Source organism: Oncorhynchus nerka, linkage group LG10 (genome assembly GCF_034236695.1).
Source record: "Oncorhynchus nerka isolate Pitt River linkage group LG10, Oner_Uvic_2.0, whole genome shotgun sequence".
Taxonomy (NCBI): Eukaryota; Metazoa; Chordata; class Actinopteri; order Salmoniformes; family Salmonidae; genus Oncorhynchus; species Oncorhynchus nerka.
The window spans coordinates 84,466,603-84,486,098 of NC_088405.1; the positions used below are offsets into that span (position 1 = coordinate 84,466,603).

Below are 19,496 nucleotides of genomic sequence, written 5' to 3' on the forward strand. Positions count from 1 at the left end.
TATGGATGAGTCATAGTACTGAAACATCATTCTGCCATTAAGCCTTTTCATCGTTTGCTCAATTGATGACCCAGGCAGACTGGATTTTGTAAACCATACAGGATGGACAGGCAGAGCAACACACATACACATCATTACAACATCAATCAATCAATCCACACACTAACACAAACTCCCCGGCCCAGCCAGCCACTCACCCTCTCTAGGTCCTGGCGTAGGTGTGTGAACAGTTTGAGGCGTCGGTACAGCACGTCCTGCTCCTGCTGAGCCAGGTTATCTACCTCGTCTCTTTTCAGCGTCACCAGCGGACGGTTGAAGTTGGACTTCCTCCTCAGCTTCCAGAACTGGTACAGGAAGTCCACGTGGGTGTCCGGCAGGCCCAGGCACTCCGCCACGTCTTTGGGGTCCACCAGGCGGTAGAACTCGTCCTCCAGCTCCTGTAGTTTCTGTTTGCGCTGGCTGGCCTTCTCTCTCTCCATCTGGTCCCGGTCTGGACGCTCCACAGGTGGCAGCTCGCTGGCCGCTTGGTGGTGTTCCGGCCCGGCGTTGGCTCTGTGCTCGTTGCCGTGTCCGACCCAGTCCGTTTTACTGCTGGCACCAGCGCAGTGGGCGCCGTTGGTGTGGTTACTGTTACCAGTCATGGTGTTGGTGTGGTTACTGTTGCCGGCGATAGCGGCAGCGTGGTTACTGTTGCCGGTAGTGCTGCTGTGCTCCAGGCAGTATGATTTGAAGCGCACCTCGTCGTTCTCAGCCAGGATGGTACGCATCTCCAGGCCGTGGTCAAACGAGCAGGTCACATGGAAGGCCACAATACAGGAGGGCATGGAGCACTGGGGAAGGAGGGAGGAGAGTTACATATTTACATACAAGTCACATCAACACGACTTAAGAATTGTTAAACACATAAAGATGACAAGGTACACAGTCACAACAATAGTTTTTCTCTGATGATGTTTGCCTCACACAAACAGAAACGTGTTAATGATTGCTAAGCAACACTGTCACAACTCCTTCCTCTGCCACCACAGTGTGCGTGACAAAGAATGTGTTCAGAGAAATGTCTGTTCTGGAAAACTTCTTCTAACTGTCTGCCTCTGTCTGGTCTATCCCAGACAGACAGGCGCTCTTGTCCTGTTGGCAACACGGTCAAAACAAACATTGGTTACCATATTGTCACAAACCCTGATCTGTCTGTACCTCCCTCATAACAACCAGTCTAAATCAAACCTCTGTTCTTGCCTTTCCTCAGGCCTATCCATTTCAAACCTCAGACTGGTCCCATGACGTGGTGGGGGGAGGAGGGATAGGGGAGGAGGAGGGATGGGGGAGGAAGGATGGGGGTGAAGGAGGGATGGGGGGATGGGGGAGGAAGGATGGGGGTGAAGGAGGGATTGGGGGAGGAGGGATGGGGGAGGAAGGATGGGGGTGAAGGAGGGATGGGGGAGGTGGAGGGATGGGGGATGAAGGATGGGGGGGATGAAGGATGGGGGAGGAGGAGGGAGGGGGAGGAAGGATGGGGGTGAAGGAGGGATGGGGGAGGAAGGATGGGGGTGAAGGAGGGATTGGGGGAGGAGGGATGGGGGTAGGAAGGATGGGAGGAGGAAGGATGGGGGTGAAGGAGGGATGGGGGGGAGGAAGGATGGGGGTGAAGGAGGGATGGGAGGAGGAAGGATGGGGTGAAGGAGGGATGGGGGAGGAAGGATGGGGTGAAGGAGGGATGGGGGGAGGAGGAGGGATATGGATAGGGAAGGAAGGATGGGGGTAGGAAGGATGGGAGGTAGCCTCTGGAACTGCCGATCTGCGGCCAACAAGGCAGAGTTCATCTCAGCCTATGTCTCCCTCCAGTCCCTCGACTTCTTGGCTCTGACGGAAACATGGATCACCACAGACAACACCGCTACTCCTACTGCTCTCTTCGTCCGCCCACGTGCTCTCGCACACCCCGAGAGCTTCTGGTCAGCGGGGTGGTGGCACCGGGATCCTCATCTCTCCCAAGTGGTCATTCTCTCTTTCTCCCCTTACCCATCTGTCTATCGCCTCCTTTGAATTCCATGCTGTCACAGTTACCAGCCCTTTCAAGCTTAACATCCTTATCATTTATCGCCCTCCAGGTTCCCTCGGAGAGTTCATCAATGAGCTTGATGCCTTGATAAGCTCCTTTCCTGAGGACGGCTCACCTCTCACAGTTCTGGGCGACTTTAACCTCCCCACGTCTACCTTTGACTCATTCCTCTCTGCCTCCTTCTTTCCACTCCTCTCCTCTTTTGACCTCACCCTCTCACCTTCCCCCTACTCACAAGGCAGGCAATACGCTCGACCTCATCTTTACTAGATGCTGTTCCTCCACTAACCTCACTGCAACTCCCCTCCAAGTCTCCGACCACTACCTTGTATCCTTTTCCCTCTCGCTCTCATCCAACACTTCCCACACTGCCCCCACTCGGATGGTATCGCGCCGTCCCAACCTTCGCTCTCTCTCCCCCGCTACTCTCTCCTCTTCCATCCTATCATCTCTTCCCTCTGCTCAAACCTTCTCCAACCTATCTCCTGATTCTGCCTCCTCAACCCTCCTCTCCTCCCTTTCTGCATCCTTTGACTCTCTATGTCCCCTATCCTCCAGGCCGGCTCGGTCCTCCCCTCCCGCTCCGTGGCTCGACGACTCATTGCGAGCTTACAGAACAGGGCTCCGGGCAGCCGAGCGGAAATGGAGGAAAACTCGCCTCCCTGCAGACCTGGCATCCTTTCACTCCCTCCTCTCTACATTTTCCTCCTCTGTCTCTGCTGCTAAAGCCACTTTCTACCACTCTAAATTCCAAGCATCTGCCTCTAACCCTAGGAAGCTCTTTGCCACCTTCTCCTCCCTCTTGAATCCTCCTCCCCCTCCCCCTCCTCCCTCTCTGCAGATGACTTCGTCAACCATTTTGAAAAGAAGGTCGACGACATCCGATCCTCGTTTGCTAAGTCAAACGACACCGCTGGTTCTGCTCACACTGCCCTACCCTGTGCTCTGACCTCTTTCTCCCCTCTCTCCAGATGACATCTCACGTCTTGTGACGGCCGGCCGCCCAACAACCTGCCCGCTTGACCCTATCCCCTCCTCTCTTCTCCAGACCATCTCCGGTGACCTTCTCCCTTACCTCACCTCGCTCATCAACTCATCCCTGACCGCTGGCTACGTCCCTCCCGTCTTCAAGAGAGCGAGAGTTGCACCCCTTCTGAAAAAACCTACACTCGATCCCTCCGATGTCAACAACTACAGACCAGTATCCCTTCTTTCTTTTCTCTCCAAAACTCTTGAACGTGCCGTCCTTGGCCAGCTCTCCCGCTATCTCTCTCAGAATGACCTTCTTGATCCAAATCAGTCAGGTTTCAAGACTAGTCATTCAACTGAGACTGCTCTTCTCTGTATCACGGAGGCGCTCCGCACTGCTAAAGCTAACTCTCTCTCCTCTGCTCTCATCCTTCTAGACCTATCGGCTGCCTTCGATACTGTGAACCATCAGATCCTCCTCTCCACCCTCTCCGAGTTGGGCATCTCCGGCGCGGCCCACGCTTGGATTGCGTCCTACCTGACAGGTCGCTCCTACCAGGTGGCGTGGCGAGAATCCGTCTCCTCACCACGTGCTCTCACCACTGGTGTCCCCCAGGGCTCTGTTCTAGGCCCTCTCCTATTCTCGCTATACACCAAGTCACTTGGCTCTGTCATAACCTCACATGGTCTCTCCTATCATTGCTATGCAGACGACACACAATTAATCTTCTCCTTTCCCCCTTCTGACGACCAGGTGGCGAATCGCATCTCTGCATGTCTGGCAGACATATCAGTGTGGATGACGGATCATCACCTCAAGCTGAACCTCGGCAAGACGGAGCTGCTCTTCCTCCCGGGGAAGGACTGCCCGTTCCATGATCTCGCCATCACGGTTGACAACTCCATTGTGTCCTCGTCCCAGAGCGCTAAGAACCTTGGCGTGATCCTGGACAACACCCTGTCGTTCTCAAATAACATCAAGGCGGTGGCCCGTTCCTGTAGGTTCATGCTCTACAACATCCGCAGAGTACGACCCTGCCTCACACAGGAAGCGGCGCAGGTCCTAATCCAGGCACTTGTCATCTCCCGTCTGGATTACTGCAACTCGCTGTTGGCTGGGCTCCCTGCCTGTGCCATTAAACCCCTACAACTTATCCAGAACGCCGCAGCCCGTCTGGTGTTCAACCTTCCCAAGTTCTCTCACGTCACCCCGCTCCTCCGCTCTCTCCACTGGCTTCCAGTTGAAGCTCGCATCCGCTACAAGACCATGGTGCTTGCCTACGGAGCTGTGAGGGGAACGGCACCTCACTACCTCCAGGCTCTGATCAGGCCCTACACCCAAACAAGGGCACTGCGTTCATCCACCTCTGGCCTGCTCGCCTCCCTACCACTGAGGAAGTACAGTTCCCGCTCAGCCCAGTCAAAACTGTTCGCTGCTCTGGCCCCCCAATGGTGGAACAAACTCCCTCACGACGCCAGGACAGCGGAGTCAATCACCACCTTCCGGAGACACCTGAAACCCCACCTCTTTAAGGAATACCTAGGATAGGATAAAGTAATCCCTCTCCCCTCCCCCCTTAAAAGACCTAGATGCACTATTGTAAAGTGGCTGTTCCACTGGATGTCATAAGGTGAAAGCACCAATTTGTAAGTCGCTCTGGATAAGAGCGTCTGCTAAATGACTTAAATGTAAATGTAAATGTTAAATGAAGGATAGGGGTGAAGGAGGGATGGGGGGAGGAAGGATGGGGGTGAAGGAGGGATGGGAGGAGGAAGGATGGGGTGAAGGAGGGATGGGGGAGGAGGAGGGATGGGGGAGGAAGGATGGGGTGAAGGAGGGATGGGGAAGGAGGGATGGGGGAGGAGGAGGGATATTGATAGGGGAGGAAGGATGGGGTAGGAAGGATGGGAGGAGGAAGGAGGGATGGGGGGAGGAAGGATGGGGGTGAAGGAGGGATGGGAGGAGGAAGGATGGGGTGAAGGAGGGATGGGGGAGGAGGAGGGATGGGGGAGGAAGGATGGGGTGAAGGAGGGATGGGGGAAGGAGGGATGGGGAGGGAGGGATGGGGGAGGAAGGATGGGGGAAGGGGGATGGGGGAGGAAGGATGGGGGAGGAGGGATGGGGGAGGAAGGATGGGGGAGGAGGGATGGGGGAGGAGGGAAGGGAGGCTCGTAGTGTTTTCCATTCCATCAGAGAGGCCTACATTTTCTAAGGGCCTGGGATGACAATGACGAGCATGCTCAAGGACTGCGTCCCAAATGGTACTCTTTATAGTGCACTAGAGGCCAAACTCACAATGTAGTGCACTATGCAGGGATTAGGATGCCATTTGTGACATCTGTCTCTTTCCTTCGCTCTCTACATAGTCAGAGAGGAGCCCACTTCGCTCCGACTCAGTCCTCTTCCCATTCCAAAGCATTCTTTCTCACCATCTCTCCCTCCCCCATCACAGTAGAATATCCCACTTATCTCAGTAGCTGTCTCTCCTGAGGGTTTGGAGCCCCTCCGGTTCTGTCTGCCATGACGAGGAGAGAGAAGCCACAACTGGAAATCACTATTCCTCAACTCTTCAGCCTGCAGCTTGGTAATGCCCTCAATAGCAGCTCCCCACACTGACTAGCATTGTCTGGCCGCCAGACATTAAATGGAAGTAGTTCTCTCCAGTCCAAATATATTACAGTCTGTCTGGTGGATAGAGGATACTGATACTGTACACGCTCCGATGCTTTACTGCAAACTCACTAGACCTCATCACCTTAATGCCAACGTTATGGGAGTACCAGATCCTTAGTGTAGATCCAGAAAGGCACTATATTCCCTATATAGTACACTAATTAAAGCAGCCACAGGGACACATTATTGATGAGCTACATCATAACTTATTAGTACATGAATCAAATAATCCACCAATAAAACATGAAATCATAATTTGTCAGACTGTGATTCAACACGTGTGGTTAGTTAGTGCAACCGGTTTCAGTTGTTTGGTGTCAAACGAGCACAGCTTGACATCAGGGGACGTGCTGATTCTTTCTGCGCAACATCACCTGCTATCTCTCTAAGTCCTATGTGTTCACGCCAAACGTACTGGTATTTTTTTGCCGCTAATGAGGAACTCATTTTCACACCTTCAGGGCATCTTTAACAGCCGAAGGAGCACTGGCACACTAAAATGAAAAAGTGTTAAGTATCGTGATATTGTATTGTGAGGTCCCTGGCTATTCCTATCCCTAGTGTGTGTGTGTGTGTGTATGTGTATGTATATCTCACCTGTATGCAGGTGCCCGTGTGTTCTCGACACAGGCTGCAGGACAGGGCCCAGCGGCTGGCGGGAATGTGGGACACCTTAGTAATGGGCTCCATCTTCTCTGGACAGCCTATACTCACCTGGATACAACACACACACACACACACACACACACGTCAACAAAGATGTGTCTTACGAGACGTTCATACAGACGGTCACATCACGTACATGTATAGGGTTACCAGAGGAGTGTTTATAGAGAGTATAGATACTTATCAGGCACTGTGGTTCAGACTTTAATACAGATTGTAAGTGGTTCTTCTCCTGAATCGATTGAATTTCATGTTTTCTTTATATAGTCTATATGACCATCAGGATAAAGACGGCATTCTGCATGCTGAGTATTTCTAGACCCAGTACTGTGCTCTCTTGAAGTGTCTTTCCCTTCCGGACAGGCTCCGATATTCATTCCCCCACATTCATATTCCTCACTTTGAAAATACTTTCTGTAAGCCTCACCCCTCATGTCAAATTAAATTAAATGTATTTATAAAGCCCTTCTTACATCAGCTGATATCTCAAAGTGCTGTACAGAAACCCAGCCTAAAATCCCAAACAGCAAGCAATGCAGGTGTAGAAGCACGCCCAGCCCTAATAACATCCACACATTCCTGACATTCTCTCCTCTGCCTGACATTCCTGACATCCTCTCCTCTTCTCTCCCTGACAATCCTGACATCCTCCATCCCCTCCTCTTCTCTCTCTGACAATCCTGACATCCTCCATCCCCTCCTCTTCTCTCCCTGACAATCCTGACATCCTCCATCCCCTCCTCTTCTCTCCCTGACAATCCTGAAATCCTCCATCCCATCCTCTTCTCTCCCTGACAATACTGACATCCTCCATCCCCTCCTCTTCTCTCCCTGACAATCCTGACATCCTCCATCCCCTCCTCTTATCTCCCTGACAATCCTGAAATCCTCAATCCCCTCCTCTTCTCTCCCTGACAATCCTGACATCCTCCATCCCCTCCTCTTCTCTCCCTTACAATGCTGAAATCCTCAATCCCCTCCTCTCCCTTACAATCCTGACATCCCCTCCTCTTCTCTCCCTGACAATCTTGACATCCTCTTCTCTCCCTGACAATCCTGAAATCCTCAATCCCCTCCTCTCCCTTACAATCTTGACATCCTCTATCCCCTCCTCTTCTCTCCCTGACAATCCTGCAATCCTCCATCCCCTCCTTTCCCTGACAATCCTGACATTCTCCATCCTCTCCTCTCCCTGACAATCCTGAAATCCTCCATCCCCTCCTTTCCCTGACAATCCTGACATTCTCCATCCTCTCCTCTCCCTGACAATCCTGAAATCCTCCATCCCCTCCTTTCCCTGACAATCCTGACATTCTCCATCCTCTCCTCTCCCTGACAATCCTGAAATCCTCCATCCCCTCCTCTCCCTGACAATCCTGACATTCTCCATCCTCTCCTCTCCCTGACATCCTCCATCCCCTCCTCTTCTCTCCCTGACATCCTCCATCCCCTCCTCTTCTCTCCCTGACAATCCTGACATCCTCCATCCCCTCCTCTTCTCTCCCTGACAATCCTGACATCCTCCATCCCCTCCTCTTCTCTCCCTGACAATCCTGAAATCCTCAATCCCCTCCTCTCCCTTACAATCCTGACATCCTCTATCCCCTCCTCTTCTCTCCCTGACAATCCTGAAATCCTCCATCCCCTCCTTTCCCTGACAATCCTGACATTCTCCATCCTCTCCTCTCCCTGACAATCCTGAAATCCTCCATCCCCTCCTCTCCCTGACAATCCTGACATTCTCCATCCTCTCCTCTCCCTGACATCCTCCATCCCCTCCTCTTCTCTCCCTGACATCCTCCATCCCCTCCTCTTCTCTCCCTGACAATCCTGACATCCTCCATCCCCTCCTCTTCTCTCCCTGACAATCCTGACATCCTCCATCCCCTCCTCTTCTCTCCCTGACAATCCTGAAATCCTCAATCCCCTCCTCTCCCTTACAATCCTGACATCCTCTATCCCCTCCTCTTCTCTCCCTGACAATCCTGAAATCCTCCATCCCCTCCTTTCCCTGACAATCCTGACATTCTCCATCCTCTCCTCTCCCTGACAATCCTGACATCCTCCATCCCCTCCTCTTCTCTCCCTGACAATCCTGACATCCTCCATCCCCTCCTCTTCTCTCCCTGACAATCTTGACATCCTCTTCTCTCCCTGACAATCCTGAAATCCTCAATCCCCTCCTCTTCTCTCCCTGACAATCCTGAAATCCTCCATCCCCTCCTTTCCCTGACAATCCTGACATTCTCCATCCTCTCCTCTCCCTGACAATCCATGAAATGCTGTGTGAATCCTCCCCATTCTGACTGCAACCATTGAACCAGGCGTTTCACACTGAGTGGAGGACTGTGATCCCTCGCTCTGCGCAGGCAGCACCCTAATTCCTTTCCCTGCCTCACTTTTGTCCTCTCTTGATTAGAATATCCAAGCGTTTTCAGCTTTAAAGAACTGTGTCTCTTTTGGAGTGTGCCTTTCTGTGTGTTTGTTTGTCTTTGAGTGTGTGTGTGACTTTCTCTGAGTGTGTGTGTGTGTATGTGTGTGAGACTTTCTCTGAGTGTGCGTGTGTGTGTTTGTGGTGCTTTTCAAATCACTCCTTCCGCTCATCCCGGCTCCAATTAGTTTATATTTCCAAAAGGCGATGAAAAGCTTTCATTTAAAGTGACAATTGGAAATGAGGATGAAATCAAATGAAAAGGCAGACATTTAAGTTGACCTTTTTTATGAGGGGGTTTGGAGGGCTGCTGAGAGAGTCACAGAGCCACAGGGAGGGAGGTTAGTGCTTCTGAAGACTAAGTGAGATACAGCCTCCGCTGTAGCCAGACCCTCTGAGTGACACAGTCAAAGCCTCAGCCTGTATGACTGCCAGAAGGAGTCCACTGTCTGAACCAAAAGGTGAGCGCTGAGAGCCGCTCTCACACTTCACACCTGTCAAATTCCCATCTCTGCGAAGGTGTCTTATTAACTTACACCTTGTTGCCTGTGTCTTTAGTGCTGAGAGAGAGAGAGAGACCGCAGCAGCAATATGTCATTTATAGTTAAAGAAGTGGGCGGGGGGAGTAAAACAAACTAGGGTTCTCATGATACCAGTATTGAGATACTAAGAGACCAGATTTTCCCAAGCAAAAAATGAAAACACAAAGCAGACTAAACTCTTTGGTGATTAAAAAACCTGCTGTATATAACATCATTTGTGTGCTATAGCATGTTAAAGAAACATGTGATTCTGGGTGACAACATAAGGTTGCCTGTTTCCAACATTTGGAATGTTTCCCTTGAGGAAATTCAGTCCACTTCATGTTTTCTTTCCTTGCTACGATACCTCCGAGTATCGCCATACTGGTATTGTGACAACCATAAAACAAACACAGAACAATAACAACTAGTTCTATCAAGGGTGACAAAATACAATTATTACTAAAAGGTTTCAGGACCCCGAACGGCACTTCATTAACTGGGATCTAAGCTCTTAGCTCCGGTTTGAGAAGCAGAACTAAGAGCATGTTAGTCTTAATGTCCCCGTAATGTTGATGCTCAAGGTGTGTGTGTGCTTGTCTGTTTGGAAGTGGGAGTGTGTGTATCTGCATATATGTGACTCATTGCTGGATCTAGAGTTTCTGGGTTTGAGTCCAGGCTATGTCCCAACCGGCCGTGACCCGGAGACCCATGGGGCGGCACACAATTGGCCCAGCGTCGTCCGGGTTAGGGGAGGGTTTGGCCGGCAGGGATGTTCTTGTCCCATTGTGCACTAGCGACTCCTGTGGCAGGCCGGGCACAGTGCACGCCGACATGGTCGCCAGGTGCACGGCGTTTCCTCCGACACATTGGTGCGGCTGGCTTCCGGGGTAAGTGGGCATTGAGTCAAGAAGCAGTGCGGCTTCTGCAAAGCCATAGCCAATCAATAAATAACATAATAATAGTCGTAGGAAAGGTTTTCATCTTTAGCTCACAAGTGTCTGTAATAAAGCCCTTTTGTGGGGAAAATTCATTCTGATTGGCTGGGCCTGGCTCACAAGTGGGTAGGCCTATGCCCTTCCAGACCCATCCATGGCTATGCTTTGGTATGCTTGTCATCGGCAAGGACTGGGGAGTATTTTAGCTAAGCACAGGCAAAATCCTAGAGGAAAACCTGGTTCAGTCTTCTTTCGAACAGACACGGAGACAAATTCACCTTCAGCAGAACAATAACCTAAAACATAAAGCCAAACATACACTGGCGTTGCTTCCCAAGACGACATTAAATGTTCCTGAGTGGCCGAGTTACAGTTTGGAAAAAAATTAAAAATCGAATCAAATTTATTTGTCACATCAGATGTTACTGCAAGTGTAGTGAAATGCTTGTGCATCTAGTTCTGACCATGAAGTAATATCTAACAAGTAATCTAACCTTAACAATTTCACAACAACTACCTTATACACACAAGTTTAAAGAAATGAATACGAATATGTACATAAAAATATATGAATGAGTGATGCCCGAACGGCATAGGCAAGATGCAGTAAATGGTATAGAGTACAGTATATACATATGAGATGACTAATGTAGGGTATGTAAACATAACATAAAGTGGCATTGTTTAAAGTGGCTAGTGATACATTTAATTACATCAACATGGCAAGATGCAGTAGATGGTATAGAGTACAGTATATACATATGAGATGAGTAATGTAGGGTATGTAAATATTATATAAAGAGGCTAGTGATAAATTGTTTACATTATTAAAGTGGCTAGAGTTGAGTCTGTATGTTGGCAGCAGCCACTCAATGTTAGCTTGTTTGATTGCCTTGCGGAGGGAATCGCTACACTGTTTGTATTCGGTGATATTTCCGGTCGCCTTGCCCTGATTAAAAGCAGTGGTTCGCGCTTTCAGTTTTGCACGAATGCTGCCATCAATCCACGGTTTCTGGTTGGGAAGGTTTTAATAGACACTGTGGGTACACCATCACCGATGAACTTGCTAATAAACTCGCTCACTGAATCAGCGTATTCGTCAATGTTGTTGTTCGCCGCAATGCGGAACATATCCCAGTCCACGTGATCGAAGCAATTTTGAAGCGTGGAATCCGATTAGTAGGACCAGCGTTGAACAGACCTGAGCGCGGGTGCTTCCTGTTTTAGTTTCTGTCTATAGGCTGGGAGCAACAAAATGGAGTCGTGGTCAGCTTTTCCGAAAGGAGGGCGGGGGAGGGCCTTATATGTGTTGCGGATGTTAGAATAACATTGATCTAGGGTTTTCCCAGCCCTGGTAGCACAATCGATACGCTGATAGAATTTGGGGAGCCTTGTTTTCAGATAAGCCTTGATAAAAATCCCCAGCTACAATAAATGCAGCCTCGGGATATGTGTTTTCCAGTTTACATAGGGTCGAATTAAGTTCTTTCTGGGCCGTCGATGTGTCTGCTTGGGGGGGGAGTATACTCGACTGTGATTATGATCAAAGAGAATTATCTTGGTAGATAATGCGGTCGGCATTTGATTGTGAGGAATTCCAAGTCAGGTGAACAAAGGGACTTGAGTTCCTGTATGTTGTTATGATCACACCACAACTCGTTAATCATTAGGCATACACCCCCCCATCTTCTTACCAGAGAGATGCTTGTTTCTGTCGGCGCGATGCGTGAAGAAACCAGGTGGCTGTACCGACTCAGATAGTTTGTCTCGAGTGAGCCATGTTTCCGTGAAACAAAGAACGTCACAGTCTCTGATGTCTCTCTGGAATGCTACCCTTGCTCGGATTTCGTCTACCTTGTTGTCAAGAGACTGGACATTGGCGAGTAGTTTCAATACATTTTGCGAAAAATTACTTTGTAATTATGGGTTATTGTGTGTAGATGGGTGAAAAAACAACAACATTTAATCCATTTTGAATTCAGGCTGTAACACAACAAAATGTGGAACATGTCAAGGGGCATGAATACTTTCTGAAGGCACTGCATGTATGTGTGCATGCTTGAGTGTGAGTGCATGTGTATAATGTGTGTGTTTACATATTTGTGTGTGCATGTGTGTGGGGTGCACATATGTGTGTGTGTCCAGGTGGCTCACCTCAGGGATCCATAAGGCACAGCTGACATGGACCCACTTGGTTCCACTGCGGGTGGGCTTCAGGGCTCCGCCTCTCTTGGGGCACAGCAGGCATTTGGGTTGCACCCCTAGGGCACAGGTTCGGCACAGCCAGCTCCCCTGTGGGACCTTCAGGATCCCATAACACGCCTGGGGAGAGACAGGGGGGTGAGGTAGGAAAAGGAGAGAGGAGGAGAAAGAGAAAGAGAAGGAGAGGGGGGAGGAGACAGAGGAGCAGAGGGAGAGGGCGGAGGAGAGAAGAGACGAGAGAGGGGGAGGAGACAGGAGAAAGGGGATGGAGACAGGAGAAAGGGGGAGGAGACAGGAGAAAGGGGGAGGAGACAGGAGCAAGGGGAGGAGACAGGAGCAAGGGGAGAAGACAGGAGCAAGGGGAGGAGACAGGAGAGGGGAGGAGACAGGAGAAAGGGGAGGAGACAGGAGAAAGGGGAGGAGACAGGAGAAAGGGGGAGGAGATGGAGCAGAAGAGGGAGAGGGGGGGAGAAAGAGAAGAGGAGGGCAGGGGAAGGAAAAAGGGACAAGGAACTATTTTCAAACATTTCAAAACAGCGTTGAACAGAGGAGGTTGACAGAGTATGACTGCCAGAGAATTGTGAAACCAATTAACGCCATTACACCCAATAAAAAAACAGCAGTCTGAAAAACTAAAACGAGGTCGATGAGTCTATTTCTTGGATGTATTTTTCTTACTGTTTATAATTGTCAAAAACTCAGAATAATATTTTAATTCCAATAACAGGGATATTTTTTATTTAACAAGTCAGTTAAGAACAAATTATTATTTACAATGATGGCCTATTTTCTGTAAGATCTGACAGTTGACGGAGGTAAGGAGTCAAAGGAAGAAGAGTATGGTATCCAGTTTCTCCACGTAACTATAAACAATCCCCAATTATCACCTTTGTCCTTCTTGTCATGACCCCAAAGAACTACAAATCCCACAATCCCCAATCGCCCCCTGATCCCAAACAAAACACCCTCAATACGACAAAAACGGACTTTCCCCTCTATTCACTTACACCCTCTTCCAACGAGAAGACACTGTTAACACCCCTAGAACATCTACTTGTCCCGTCCTCTTCACCCAGCAAAACATCCCACCTCCACCGCCACCCCTCCCTGTACCTGATGTACGCAGATGTTGCACTTGTCACAGAAGACCATCTCGTTGCCATCCTCTCCCTCTGGGGACCGGCACACGTCACACACCACATCCTCGTCGTACTCGATGCCCAGGCCCTCCTCCGTCTCGATGGCCTGCTGCATGTTCTCCTCACACTGGCTCTCCAGCTCCACCAGCACACGCTCCATGGTCAGCTCGTCCAGCTCCGGCAGCGCTGAGGGAGGGAGGGAAGGAGAGAGAGGTGGGTCAGTGTCAGACACTGGGTTGGGACATGGGTCAGAGTCGGTCTATTATATGTTTGGGAAAGAAGGACAAGAGCGTCTAGTTAAGAGTCACAGCTAGTCACATGGCTAGCTGTAACCCTTATCACCTATGGAAATCTATATCTGATTGACACGTGTCTTGCGCTGTGTCTCTTTCATTTCTCATTCGTTTGCTGAACATTTTGTACTATTAAACCCTGGCAATAAATGTATCTTGTACGTCAAATTGCCACAAACAAAAGCAACTGTCAATGTGTCAGAACAAGGCTGCAATCTGATCTTTTGCCACTTAACTTATCTTTTGACCAATCAGATCAAATGATTTGGCAATAAATTGGGCCAAAGATTGGGCTGCCTGTGTAAATGAGCCAAAATCTTATAAATACTGGTAAAAGGCCTGTCATGGATTACATTTAGTATATTTTTTGTACTTAATGATATCCGATCTTCAACCAAAATCTAATATTAGATAAAAGGAACCTAAGTTTTACAAACAACCAAAAAAATAGACACTAATTTTATTTATTTAACAAAGTTATGCAATACCCAATTCCCCTGTGTGAAAAAGTAACTGCCTCCTTACACTCAATAACTGGTTGTGCCAGCTACAATGACTGCAACCAAATGCTTCCTGTAGTTGTGGACGATATCTAAGAAAGTCTCAAGGTTTGGCTCGCATGAGGTAGAGTATCTCATGATAAGCTGTAGACCACACTATCTACCTAGAGAGTATTCATCTGTATTTTTCATAGCTGTCTACATACCACCACAGACTGATGCTGGCACTAAGACTGCACTGAATGAGCTGTATTCCGCCATAAGCAAACAGGAAAACACTCACCCAGAGGAGGCGCTCCTAGTAGCCGGGGACTTTAATGCAGGGAAACTCAAATTTCTTTCAGCATGTTAAATGTGCAACCAGAGGGGAAAAAAACTCTGGACCACCTTTACTCCACACACAGAGATGCATACAAAGCTCTCCCTCGTGATCCATTTGTCAAATCTGAAGATAATTTTATCCTCCTGATTCTGATGCCCTAGCCATTTCTGAATCCTGGCTTAGGAAGGCCACCAAAAATTCTGAAATTTCCATCCCCAATTACAACATTTTCCGTCAAGACAGAACTGCTAAAGGGGGAGGAATTGCAATCTACTGTAGAGGTAGCCTGCAGAGTTCTGTCATACTATCCAGGTCTATGCCCAAACAGTTCGAACTTCTACTTTTAAAGAACCATCTCTCCAGAAATAAGTCCCTCACTGTTGCCGCTTGTTATAGACCCCCCTCAGCTCCCAGCAGTGCCCTGGACACCATATGTGAATTGATTGTCAGGGTTCGCTAGGTGCTAGGTGACCAATTGGGATATGCTTAACACCCCGGCCGTCCTACAATCTAAGATGGATGCCCTTAACCTGTTAGTACTCTAGGGGCAGTATTTCATTTTTGGATAAAAAGACGTGCCCGTTTTAAGCGCAATATTTTGTCACGAAAAGATGCTCGAATATGCTTGGAATTGATAGTTTTGGAAAGAAGAGACTCTTACGTTTCCAGAACTGCAAAGATTTTCACTGTGAGTCCCTTAGAACAAATGCTTCGGGCAAAACCAAGATGTATGACCGACCAGGAAATGAACAGGATTTTTGAGGCTACGTTTTCCATGATCGCCTTATATGGCTGTGAATGCGACAGGAATCAACGGACACTTTATCTTGTTTCCCCAAGGTCTCTGCAGCATTGTGACGTATTTGTAGGCATATCATTGGAAGATTGACCATAAGAGACTACAATTGCCAAGTGTCCCGCTTGGTGTCTGCGTGGCATTTGGTGCGCAAAAGTCAGCTCCCAGTGTTTTTCCATTCGAATCAGACAACAAAGCAGGCTTCAAGGACGGTGCTTTCAATGGAGAGATATATGAGAAACCACCTTCAGGATTGATTCAAACAACGTTTTCCATGTTTCAGTCGATATTATGGAGTTAATTCGGAAAAAAGTTCGACGTGTAGGTGACTGAATTTTCGGTTAGTTTCGGTAGCCAAATGCATAGTAACAAAAGGGAACGATGTGTCCTACACAAGAATCTTTCAGGAAAAACTGGACATCTGCTATGTAACTGAGAGTCTCCTCATTGAAACATCTGAAGTTCTTCAAAGGTAAATTATTTTATTTGATTCCTTGGCTGGTTTTTGTGAATATGTTGCGTGCTAAATGCTAACGCTAAATGCGAAGCTAGCTATCACCACTCTTACACAAATTATTGATTTTCTCTGGTTCTAAAGCATATTTTGAAAATGTGAGACGACAGGATTGTTAAGAAAATGATAAGCTTGAGAGCAGGCATATTTATTTCATTTCATTTGCGATTTTTAGAAATCGCTAACGTTGCGTTATGGTAATGAGCTTGAGGCTGTAGTAACGATACCGCATGCGGGATGGGGCGGACTATGAGGTTAATCTCAAACAAATGATCAAAAAATCTACCAGGTACAACCCCAAATCCGGAAACATGGGCACCCTCATAGATATCATCCTGACCAACTTTCCCTCTAAATACACCTCTGCTGTCCTCAACCAGGATCTCAGCTATCACTGCCTCGTTGCCTGCATGAGCTCTAGGTCCGCGGTCAAACGACCACCCCTCATCACTGTCAAACGCTCCCTATAACACTTCAGCGAGCAGGCCTTTCTGATCGACCTGGCCCGGGTAACCTGGAAGGATATTGACCTCATCCTGTCAGTAAAGGATGCCTGGTTGTTCTTTAAGAACAGATATAACCCTCGATTCACTCCAGACTTGACTGCCCTTGACCAGCACAAAACTGCACTAGCATCGAATAGTCCCTGCAATATGCAAATATTCAGGGAAGTAGTCAGGAACCAATACACACAGTCAGATAGGAAAGAAAAGGCTAGCTTTTTCAAGCAGAAATTTGCAACCTGCAGCACTAATTAAAAATGTTTTGGGACACTGTCCATGGAGAATAAGAGCACTAGGAAACACTGTTCCCACTGATAAATACACGATAATCGAGAATTTCAATAAGCATTTCTCTACGGCTGTTCATGCTTTCCACCTGGCTACCCCAACCCCGGCCAACAGCTCTGCATCCCCTGCAGCAACTCACCCAAGCCCCCTCTGCTTCTCCTTCACCCAAACTTCCCCTCGTAAAACTGACCATCCTACCGATCCTCGACTTCGGCGATGTCATTTACAAACACTCTACCTCCAACACTCTACTCAGCAAATTGGATGTAGTCTATCACAGTGCCATCCGTTTTGTCACCAAAGCCCCATATACTACATTTAACATTTTTACATTTAAGTCATTTAGCAGACGCTCTTATCCAGAGCGACTTACAAATTGGTGCATTCACCTTATGACATCCAGTGGAACAGTAGTGCATCTAAATCTTTTAAGGGGGGGGGTGGGTGAGAGGGATTACTTTATCCTATCCTAGGTATTCCTTAAAGAGGTGGGGTTTCAGGTGTCTCCGGAAGGTGGTGATTGACTCCGCTGTCCTGGCGTCGTGAGGGAGTTTGTTCCACCATTGGGGGGCCAGAGCAGCGAACAGTTTTGACTGGGCTGAGCGGGAACTGTACTTCCTCAGTGGTAGGGAGGCGAGCAGGCCAGAGGTGGATGAACGCAGTGCCCTTGTTTGGGTGTAGGGCCTGATCAGAGCCTGGAGGTACTGAGGTGCCGTTCCCCTCACAGCTCCGTAGGCAAGCACCATGGTCTTGTAGCGGATGCGAGCTTCAACTGGAAGCCAGTGGAGAGAGCGGAGGAGCGGGGTGACGTGAGAGAACTTGGGAAGGTTGAACACCAGACGGGCTGCGGCGTTCTGGATGAGTTGTAGGGGTTTAATGGCACAGGCAGGGAGCCCAGCCAACAGCGAGTTGCAGTAATCCAGACGGGAGATGACAAGTGCCTGGATTAGGACCTGCGCCGCTTCCTGTGTGAGGCAGGGTCGTACTCTGCGGATGTTGTAGAGCATGAACCTACAGGAACGGGCCACCGCCTTGATGTTAGTTGAGAACGACAGGGTGTTGTCCAGGATCACGCCAAGGTTCTTAGCGCTCTGGGAGGAGGACACAATGGAGTTGTCAACCGTGATGGCGAGATCATGGAACGGGCAGTCCTTCCCGGGAGGAAGAGCAGCTCCGTCTTGCCGAGGTTCAGCTTGAGGTGGTGATCCGTCATCCACACTGATATGTCTGCCAGACATGCAGAGATGCGATTCGCCACCTGGTCATCAGAAGGGGGAAAGGAGAAGATTAATTGTGTGTCGTCTGCATAGCAATGATAGGAGAGACCATGTGAGGTTATGACAGAGCCAAGTGACTTGGTGTATAGCGAGAATAGGAGAGGGCCTAGAACAGAGCCCTGGGGACACCAGTGGTGAGAGCACGTGGTGTGGAGACGGATTCTCGCCACGCCACCTGGTAGGAGCGACCTGTCAGGTAGGACGCAATCCAAGCGTGGGCCGCGTCGGAGATGCCCAACTCGGAGAGGGTGGAGAGGAGGATCTGATGGTTCACAGTATCGAAGGCAGCCGATAGGTCTAGAAGGATGAGAGCAGAGGAGAGAGAGTTAGCTTTAGCAGTGCGGAGCGCCTCCGTGATACAGAGAAGAGCAGTCTCAGTTGAATGACTAGTCTTGAAACCTGACTGATTTGGATCAAGAAGGTCATTCTGAGAGAGATAGCGGGAGAGCTGGCCAAGGACGGCACGTTCAAGAGTTTTGGAGAGAAAAGAAAGAAGGGATACTGGTCTGTAGTTGTTGACATCGGAGGGATCGAGTGTAGGTTTTTCAGAAGGGGTGCAACTCTCGCTCTCTTGAAGACAGAAGGGACGTAGCCAGCGGTCAGGGATGAGTTGATGAGCGAGGTGAGGTAAGGGAGAAGGTCTCCGGAAATGGTCTGGAGAAGAGAGGAGGGGATAGGGTCAAGCGGGCAGGTTGTTGGGCGGCCGGCCGTCACAAGACGCGAGATTTCATCTGGAGAGAGAGGGGAGAAAGAGGTCAGAGCACAGGGTAGGGCAGTGTGAGCAGAACCAGCGGTGTCGTTTGACTTAGCAAACGAGGATCGGATGTTGTCGACCTTCTTTTCAAAATGGTTGACGAAGTCATCTGCAGAGAGGGAGGAGGGGGGGGAGGGGACCTGTATGCTCTCTTTGGCTGGTCCTCGCTACATATTCATCGCCAAACCCACTGGCTCCAGGTCATCTATAAGTCTTTGCTAGGTATAGCTTCACCTTATCTCAGCTCACTGGTCACCATTGCAAAACCCACCCGTAGCACACGCTCCAGCAGATATATTTCACTGGTCATCCCCAAAGCCAACACTTACTTTGGCCGCCTTTCATTCCAGTTCTCTGCTGCCAATGATTGGAACGAATTGCAAAAATCACTTAAGTTGGAGACTTATAGTTCCCTCACTAACTTTAAGCGTCAGCTGTCAGAGCAGCTTACCGATCGCTGCAGCTGAACACAGCCCCTCTATAAATAGCCCATCCAACCAACTACCTACCTCATCACCATATTTGTTGTTGTTTTTCTGCTCTTTTGCACACCAGTATTTCAACTTGCACATCCTCATCTGCACATATATCACTCCAGTGTTAATTCAATTACTTTGCCACTATTGGCCTATTTATTGCCTTACCTC

At 49.1% G+C, this 19,496-nt stretch overlaps 1 protein-coding gene across 7 annotated transcripts in view; it reads right to left on the reverse strand.

Moving 5' to 3' along the window:
- Positions 1–19,496, reverse strand: part of LOC115136144 (protein Jade-1-like) — a 239,888-nt gene that overhangs the window by 100,329 nt on the left and 120,063 nt on the right. For all 7 annotated transcript variants that reach the window (XM_029671640.2, XM_029671641.2, XM_065023874.1 and 4 more), the window contains 4 exons: positions 13,577–13,788; positions 12,416–12,583; positions 6,303–6,419; positions 198–830 (listed from right to left, as the gene is read on the reverse strand). In XM_029671640.2, coding sequence (XP_029527500.1) covers positions 198–830; positions 6,303–6,419; positions 12,416–12,583; positions 13,577–13,788 — 1,130 coding nt within the window. The remainder of the gene's footprint in view (positions 1–197; positions 831–6,302; positions 6,420–12,415; positions 12,584–13,576; positions 13,789–19,496) is intronic.